This window comes from Plectropomus leopardus, chromosome 19 (assembly GCF_026936395.1).
Source record: "Plectropomus leopardus strain MGB_pleo_1.0 chromosome 19, ASM2693639v1, whole genome shotgun sequence".
In the NCBI taxonomy this organism is placed as follows: domain Eukaryota; kingdom Metazoa; phylum Chordata; class Actinopteri; order Perciformes; family Serranidae; genus Plectropomus; species Plectropomus leopardus.
In genome coordinates, this window is record NC_142194.1 from 17,814,567 (window position 1) to 17,824,045 (window position 9,479).

General features: G+C 39.4%; 1 protein-coding gene across 1 annotated transcript; it reads left to right on the plus strand.

The window, feature by feature from the left end:
• The first annotated feature begins 80 nt into the window (after window positions 1-80).
• mfsd1l (major facilitator superfamily domain containing 1-like) lies at window positions 81-9,234 on the plus strand. Its single transcript, XM_042508404.2, has 13 exons — window positions 81-261; window positions 1,860-1,960; window positions 2,135-2,244; window positions 2,366-2,421; window positions 2,605-2,748; window positions 2,835-2,993; window positions 3,095-3,210; window positions 4,265-4,365; window positions 5,065-5,176; window positions 5,259-5,396; window positions 5,983-6,122; window positions 6,210-6,321; window positions 6,438-9,234. Exons 1-13 carry the CDS (start codon window positions 240-242, stop codon window positions 6,576-6,578), a joined length of 1,452 nt encoding a protein of 483 aa, XP_042364338.1. The 5' UTR covers window positions 81-239; the 3' UTR covers window positions 6,579-9,234.
• Window positions 9,235-9,479: the final 245 nt, after the last annotated feature.

Here is a 9,479-nt window from a genome sequence, read left to right on the forward strand (position 1 = left end):
GTTTCTCAATAAAGTTTCCGAGGGGGGAAAAAAAAACATAGCTGCAGTATCGCTGCGCGCGCAGATTTCCAAACACTCTGCTGCGTCCTTTAACGGAAGTACAGATCGATCCATATGGTTTAAAAAGCTGCGATCTGCGCACAGTTGTAGCCTTGGACCTGCTAGCTAGGCTGTCCATGTAAACAACACTGAAGAATGTGAAGTTTTCTTTAAGTGGCGTTGTCTTTTTTTTCCTCACAATGGCTCAGCCGGCAGAGAAAGGTACGTCTGACAATAGTTTTATTTTCTAAAATTTAGCACAGCCACACGAACAGTCCTTTGTCTTGTAACCCTCCATACACTTCCCCGAAAAACTGGGCCACTGAAAGACCAGCTCAGCAATTTGCTTTAAGTGTCGTTAGGAGAACGCATGTGACCAAATGGGAAGTTGCCAAAACCTTGAGGTTAGCAATAACAGTTTGCAATATGAATGAATCTTACATTTCTATTTATTTTTTTTCTGGAAGTGGACAGTCTGGAGTCAGTGGGAAAGGAAAAGGCAAAATCAGGGTCATCCTAAATAACTCCCGTCAGCCTCTCAGTGAAGAGCTGTGGCAGATGGGAAGCTCGTTCACACACCGGATGATCTCTCTCAGGTGTACCGGCTGCTGTCGGACTGTACAGCATGTGTGAACCTCGGATTATAACTCAACACACACAGATCCTTATCTCCGGTGTCTAGTATCCTCGAGACACTCAACTGTTCCTCTGCATTGTCTGTTAAGTGTGTCTGCAGGTCCTTAAAAAGTCTAAAACGGTCCAATTTTATAAATATTACGCCTTTAAAGTCATTAAATAGTCTTAAATTAGACTTTCTGAGGTCTTAATTGCCACAAATATGTTGATCTAAAGTCATTTATCCATTCAGGCTGTTCATTTCTGTATACTTGCACTTAATGTTTGGTAGCTCAGTTTTGGAGAAGGAAATGAGCAACCTAACAAGAAATGACATAAACATTTGTAACAAATTATTAAAAAAGGTACAAATAATTACCTGAAAACAAGGGGAAAAAATAAAGTAAAAAGCAAACAAGGAAAGTACCTAAAAAGTGGTAAAAATGACAAAATATTATATATTCTGTAACTTATTTTCTCAAATATATAATTCTAACTATCGTGAATGAAATATTCCTTTAAGTACTTGATAAAATGTACTTACTGTAGCTTACTGTAACTAAGTCTCATATATTTTACTATATCATTATGTACCAAGTTATGTTAATATGTTACATTGCCTCTTGCATTATATTCTATTACATTAATAAAGACAAGCACTAAGTACCATTATACATTAGTATGGTGTACTTAGTTAAATAGCAGCAGTCACTATAATCACACCACTGTTACTTTACCTTGCAGTTTTGTCTGCATATGCTCTTGTATAGTTTCTGTCTTTATTGTAATTGTTTTTTAGTTCATATACCTCTGTTTTCTATTACTTCCTATAATTATCTGTGTTTGTTTCTGTGCTCGTACCGCTGCAACAACAACATTTCCCTGCTGGAAATCAATAAAGCATTATCTGATCTTATCTTAAGAAAGCTAAATTAAGCTGCAGCTCTTTCACACAAACAGCTTGTTTTCTCACTTAGGTAAACATGACATTTCCCGCTGAGTTAAAGGACTTGTACAAAACCAAAGGTGAACATCAGCTGACAGGATTTCTTAAAGTCCTTCTTCTACTCAAAAACATGCTTTACTTATCTTTTTTTTGTGAAATAGTGAAGTGGTCATTGGTGTTGGTATATCTTTCTATCCATGCTTTCGACAAACATATAGAGTGAAGTTACACTCTTAATTTATTATTTATATTTTCACAGCGTATTACCGCTTTGTGGTGCTCTTCTTCAACTGTCTACTGACTTTCGGCTCCTACTTCTGCTTCGACATCCCCAGTGTTTTACAGGATCAGTTCCAAGGGGTAAGTAAAAAGTGGCATTGCGTGCCATTTTAAAATCACCATCAGTGTCCGATGATTTCTCCACATTACCTCAAAGTGATTGTTGCAGTTTGGTGTCAAAATTCCAAAGTCTGTCCACAGTTTTTTTGCTTGTTAGGTCATTTCTTAACGTACTGGCTTCCCTTCATCTGACAGAACCTGACATGTCCCAATGCGACAGTGATCAATGGGACAGTGGACTGTGTGGAGGGGTTGGGGATGAACCCTCAGCAGTACAATCTTCTTTACGCCATCTATGCTTGGACGTAAGTAGACACACACACACACACACACACACACACACACACACACACACACACACACACACATTGACTTCTGGTTTATCAGTAAACAGCTGCAGTTGGTGCTCTTCTCTCGTATCAACAGGAATGCAGTAGTCGTGATCATGGCTGGGTTCCTGATTGACAAATTAGGAAACCGCTGTAAGTCTACGTTACATCATATTTGAAAATTTGAAACACTTGACCTCTTATCCATCTCTTTTATCTTCTTATCTTTGTTTTATCCCCTCTGATGTGATGTCGTCTTCGTATATTATTTTTATCGTCTTTTATTGTGTTTATTCCTATAATTTCTAAATTTTGATTCATTCCTCCTCTCGGCAGTTGGAGTATTTCTGTTTTCTCTGCTGTGTGTTTTGGGGTCGGCTCTCTTTGCACTCGGCTCCCACTTCAAAGGAACTCCCTACCTGCTGCCGCTCATGCTAACAGGCCGACTGCTGTTCGGATCAGGCAATGGATCTCTGACCAGTAAGGCCGCACTCCATCAGTAGCGTACGTACTCTTTGATCAGAGGAATGTCCCTGAACTTCTCCTCTCATTTATGTCCTCCTCAGTCGTTCAGAACCGCATCACAGCCTTCTGGTTCAAAGGGAAGGAGCTGGCCTTGGCTTTCGGTCTGACCCTGGCTTTCTCACGCCTGGGGTCAGTCCTGAACTTCTTCCTCACCCAGAAGTTTGAAGAAAAATATGGCATGCAGTGGACACTCTGGGGTGGTAGGTAATAAATAGAAAGATCAAGGTTTATGGCACGACTGAATAATAAGAAAATGTTAAAAAATAAGAGTATTTTTTTCACATGCTGCTTTGTTTTGTAGGTGCACTGCTGTGTGTGCTGGGCTTTGTATCTGCTGTTATAGTCAGCGCTCTGGACAAGATCGGTATGAGGCAGCTGGGTCTTGATGGCACCATCCAAGAGGAGTCCCGCAAAGTGGTACGAACAGTATCTTCTCATGATAACCGTTTCCATCTTAATTTAAAAAAGTGCAAGGATGTTGCAGATGTTGTACCCCACCTCAGTTATTTTGTTGAAATTATAGACTGTATTAAAAAAAAAAGTGAAAATAGACTCCACAATTAGAAAGTGAACTGAATGCATTAGTGACTTAAACCTGCATTTTTTCTAATGACCAGCAGGGGGCGAGTCCACTGGTTGCAAAAAGACTTCAAATTCCAAAGAAGTCTGTGAGAAAATTGCTCTGTTTCTCACTTGATTTATTACCTCAGTAAATATTGCTAATTTCAAGTCTTCCTCAATACATCCAGATGTTCATTTTGTATAAGATGGTCCCAAATTGTGTAAAATAGAGGATAAAGGAGGGTATGCTTAAGGGCTCAGCTACCTTAGGTGTAGCATTGCATTATGGCTCCAACCTCTCATCCTTGTTTGATTACTTCTGGCTCCAAAAAAACGAGATGGCAACAGCCAAAATGCCAAACTGGAGCCTTTAAACCAGTAGTCCACAAACCAATTGGCTATGTTCACCTCTGTTAGTTAGTTTATTCATAGATGGATTATGAGACAATGGGCCTCTGGGCACAGACTTGCTAAATGGGCCACCATCTCTCCTACATAGGAACAAGATACACAGATTTTGTTATTGTTGTAGTTTTGTCTTTTTGTGGCCATTGTGTGTCTCTTTCCATTCATTTTGTTTCTCTTTTTAGTTGCTTTGAGTTCACTCTGCAAATGTTTTAGTCTTTGAGCAGTTACTTTTTGTCTGTGGCACTCCTTTTTGTCGTCATTTTGCATCTTTTTGCAGTTATATTGTGTCTGTTTGTGGTTATTTTCCCTCCTTTTCATTCTCACTGTGAGTCTCTTTGTGGCTGTTTTCCTCTCTTTGTATTTGTTTATGTCTCCTTTGTCGCCATTTTGATTTTCTGCAATTATTTTGATTCTCTTCCTGGTTGGAGCACGTCTGTCTCCATAGGTCTATGGTTAAAATGTTCATTAACGACTACATTATTTTGTGTGTTTGTATGTGCAGAGGATTCAGGATGTAAAGCTCCTGTCGCTAAGATACTGGCTGCTGGTTCTCACCATCATGTTCTTCTACAACGGCATCTTCCCGTTCATCGCAGATGCCAGGTACGCATGTTTCTCAGGTTTGAAATGGGTTTTTAAGGCCGGTGTAGTGTTACTTTAGGACCTTTAGTGACAGACTTTTGGTGAAGAATCTCTTTAGATTGTGTATATTCTATGAAACCAATCTATTGATTTGAACCTAGCATGAAAGCGTTTATCACAAAGATTCATACATAACTTTTTAAATCACGTTAATTGCTGGCAGGTATTCCAGTCTTTGAGAGACTGTACCAAGCTGAGTTTTAAAGTTAGAGCGATGATTCTGGTATCTTTTGAAACTAAGGGACCAAAGAAATCCAGTGATGTCAACCGTGTTATGCTCAGGAAGGGCGACGTATAAAACTCCAAAGTTAGGCTAAATTTTGGCGATGAAAGAACAGGATGGTCTTTCACAGGAGTTCCTTGACCACTGACCTCAATATATCTGAATGAAAATGGGTTTTATTGGTACCCATGAGTCTTACCTTTACAGACAAACCCGCTTTATTCTAGTCCCGTGCAGTTTTTCGCTGCCATTGGATTCCTAATCAAGACAATCCCATAAGAATCGCTTTACCTCTTCAGTATGGACTTCACAACTGTTTTGAAATGAAAAATAAATGAACTGAAAACATCTAATCAGAAAATGTGATTAAAAAAAAACACTCCAACACTTAAAATAATAATTAAGTTTTAAAATACTGCTGTTCTTTTCCCATACAGTAAATTCATTCAGGATAAATACAGCGACTACAGTCAGAAGGAGGCGGCCTACATCGCCGGGGCGGTTTATGACAGCTCGCTGGTTCTCTCAGCCAGCGTGGGCATTCTCATCGTGAGTATCTGTAACCTAACCCTCATATGAAGCATTATAAAATAAATCGGTGAGTTGGTTTTAACATTCTCTGTTGTTTCAGGATTATGTGGGTCTGCGGGGCATTTTTGCAGTGGCCTGTGCTGTCCTCACGCTGCCTGTGTTTGGACTCCTGGCCTTCACCTTCGTCCCTCCTCTTGTCTCCACCATATGGCTGGGAGTCACCTACTCCTTTGCTGCTGTGAGTTAAAGTCAAAGCCTTTATTTTAACATTTTAATGTACACCTACTTTCTCTCAGACAGATCATTTCTTATTGGAGTTATTCCTACAGAAATGATCAAGGACTCTACTAGTAGCTACATTGTTGTTGCATTATGTTGACCCCTATTTTATGAGCGATTGAATCGTCTTATTCTTTTTCAGTTCCAAAACTTTGTGCCAGTGTGTCAATTGTGAAAAGAATGAGTTTTGTATCATAATTTGTGCTGTTTTCAGATGCCTTTAAAATAATTTTTAAAGGCATCTGAAAACAGCACAGACATGGTCATTATTTAAACATTTGAACATTTGAACCCTGAGCAAAATTATGTGATCTCTTTTAAAAACATGGGCAATGAACAACTTGGTGATAAATGTTACACAAATTAGAAGAAATCATTAGATTTAGAAAATTAGTTTTTAAACAGCTAGAGAAAATGTTGATGGGGGAAAAAAAACTAGGGACAAAACATATTTATAATTATCATAGATGTATACTTACACAATTATTATAATTTTTAAGCCTTGTTTGTTTATTTATTTTTTTCTTTCTATGTTTTTTATCCAGGCAAGCATGTGGCCATCTATTCCCCTCGTGGTGCCTCAGGCGACTCTGGGAACAGCCATGGGTCTGGCCACCTCCGTACAGATGATTGGGATTGGGGTGTCTAATCTGGTCGTCGGGCAGATTTTGGGCACCAAGTCTAGGTAGGAAATACTTCAGATCTGGATCTGAGTCCATGCTGGATGTTGATATTTGCTTACCATCTCTGTTTTCCTCCTTTCCGTGGCCAGTGAGACTAAAATCCCGTTATGGCGTTGGCAGAGGATGATGATCTTCATGTTGGCCAACACCATCAGCTGCATCATCACCTCAGTGCTGCTCAACGTTGTCGACCACAGACAGGTCAGACACCTCACACGCCGCTTTGATACCGTTTTATATGCGTTCTTTATGTGTCTATATACAGCTGACTTTAGCACAGCCTGCAGTGTGTTTAGTTAACACCTGTTTCTGTGCAGGGCGGGACCCTGAACAAGACAACCAAGAGGTCGGGGCAGGCTGAGAGAGACTCCGACAGAGAGCCGCTCAACCAGGCAGAGGAAGAGCAGAATGAGGATGAGGAGGACGAGGCGGTCAGATCTCGCTCTATCAACTCCTAACTTTTATTCACATTTTACTCAGTTTTGGACCTTTCTCTTTTTATCAATTTAATTTGTCACATGTAATCAAATAAGTTAAAAAGTAAAAAAAAAAAGAAGTTTAAAAAGAAATAGTAAATGTATGTGTATGACTGTGGGAGAAACAGGGAGAAAAGGCCGTCATCAGGCTGGTTAGGATAATTCTCCCGGCCTTATTTTTACAGCGCCTGGTGTAAACATCCTTTAGGCAGAGGAGAGCAGCGCCTCGTGTATGTTGAGCCAAACCAGTCATTCTTCGCAGGACTTTGCGGTCCTGTTTGGTGCTGTTTCCACACCTGAAACTCCTGCAGTGGTTCAGGGGTAGAAATTCCAGCTATTTCCTTAAGCATCTAAGGTGAAACAGTAGGTGGGTTTCCGTTAACACCTTTTTTAATGCACAATTTTAATTTGCGCATTCAAAAACCTGAGTGGAAATGTAAAAAAAAAAATTGAAAATAGTGGAAAAAAGTTTTTACTTTTTTATATATTACTTACTATGTTTTTATTGGTTTATAATTGCCTGAAAAAACAACTGTGCTTTCATTACCTTAGAATGAGCCGCTTATATCTACATACCTGCCGGATCTTCGACCATGGAGTCCGCCATGTTACTCTACAGTAGCCAAGAATGGCTACACTAAACTCTAGCCCTAGATAAGGCCAATGACGTTTTTGCATCAGTGATCATAGTTCTCCGACACATTTGGCACAGAGGCAAAGGTTTAATTGGTTGCAATCTGCAGTCAAGTTTCTCTCCTGCAACCTCATGACGAGATACCAATAAATCCCACACACTAAACCTTTAACACACTTACATGCACACGGGACTGTTGACAGAACAACAGCAGAGGCACCTGACCGGAGAATTAGCTTATCTTGATGAACAAACTCATAATATCCGCATAACAGTTGCAGATGGAAAAGCGAATGAAATAGCATTTTCTATCGCCGATTTTGCCAACTATTTTCTGCCTTGCCTTTCTCACCGCTGAGTCAGTATGCAGCACCAAGGTCAGGCCCTCAATGATGTGGACACTAAGGTACTTGAAGCTGTGCGCCCTATTCCCAAAGTCCACTATCAGCTCCTCTGTCTTACTGACATTTGGGACAAAGTTGATGTCCTGACACCAGAAGGTCAGGTCCTTCACTTTTATAATTTTAACATGTACCAGTTTTTAAATTGGACTTGGTTTATTGCACACCTTATTGCCTCCCTTTATTGTGTCTGTGGTTGTTACAGCAGATAATGCAGCAGCTAAAAGAATCAGAGCAAACCGCTGTTAAGCAGTATATAAACCCAAATAGTATCAATATAATACACTATATATTTGAAGTAGCAGGTTTTCAGTAGTATGGGTAAGTAGAGGAAAAATCAATTCCAGGAAAACGTTAGGTTATCTCATTAAAGGAGCTTGTTATGATAATCAGTGCATATCTATGATTCAGAGTCTGAGCAGGGATTGTCTGCATACAGCTCTCAACATGGAGGTGACTGAGTCACTAACAGTGGCACACACAGGGACTAGCATGCATACAAAGCCGGACCATCTCCCACAACGACGGACAGCACAAACACAGCAAATAGTTGTTAGCTGCTACATTAATGTTCGAAATGTCATATGCAGTACCTTTAACCTTTAACCTTAAACTCTTTACTGCCATAACTGACTGTAAAGCTACCTGCGGTCACTAAGTAATTTAATGTCAACATGCATGTTACAAAAATGTGATATTTGTCTTTGTAATGATTTTTTTTTAAGAACCACTGAAATATTTTTACCTCTTATTAGTAGTAGTCATTGTTAGTGATTTCACTTTGAACTTGAAGAAGGGAATTTGATAAATATTTTAAATTGCCAAAACAGCAAAAATAAAATGGGGTTCTCCTTTTTGACAGTGAAATCTGTGCTATATGTCTAAAAGAAAAAAGCATAATACCCGCATGTTTGCTTCGTACCATATGTAGCTTCCCTCAGCTTTACAGAGCTTTATAATGAGTTTCAGCTTATTGTTTAGCTTTCTGGCCTGCAACTTTATTATTATAATGGTTACTCTCACTGCTCTCATGGCATTGTCATCAGGGAATAAGTTGTGAAAATCCACTGTGCAGCAGCTGCTTAGCATCAAAGCACAGACAGACAGTTCGGGATGAGTTGGTAAACACAGTGAAGCAGCTAAAGAGACAGACATTTCACTACAACCCAGGTTGACCAGCACAGCCAGTGTAATTTCCCAGTCAGTACTCAGCGCAGCATTCTTAGCACGTTTCAGCCAGTAGATGGAGCCGATTTCACATCTGTAAAGTTTAGCGCTTTTGTAGCAAGCATTGGGATTGTAAAGACTGTGGGGTTTTTTTTGTACCATTAAGGGCTTTCACTGCAGCTCTTCAGCTCCCATAGTCAACCTTCTACTTCAGCTACTTGAATTCTTAGTAACTATTTCATTATTTATCAGAAACCTTTTTGTGAGTCTGTGCGGGTATTTTGGGGAGCTAGTCAAGATAACAGTGGCTCAAATCCCATCCATCATTTTGTCAACAACTGCAAGAATGTAGTTTACATTTAAAGAGCTGCAGACAAATGTAGCAGCACCACAAGGAAGTGTGACATGCTTAAATTAAACATAAATCTTCCTGTTATTCCTTTAAGCCTGTGCACATTCCTTTTAGAATTATTTAACCATTTTAGATTGCTGTTTTAATCATTTTACCACTAACATTAATTTGCTATTTTTTATTATTTCAGAAAGTATAATCCATCAGTTGCTACTAAGTAAGATGCAGGAGGACGTGCTCTAAAAATACAGACAGGCACACCATTTAATGTGGGTGAGTGCAGTTTGATTTATATTTGTCAATTCTTACAGGTGAAAATGTGTATTTTT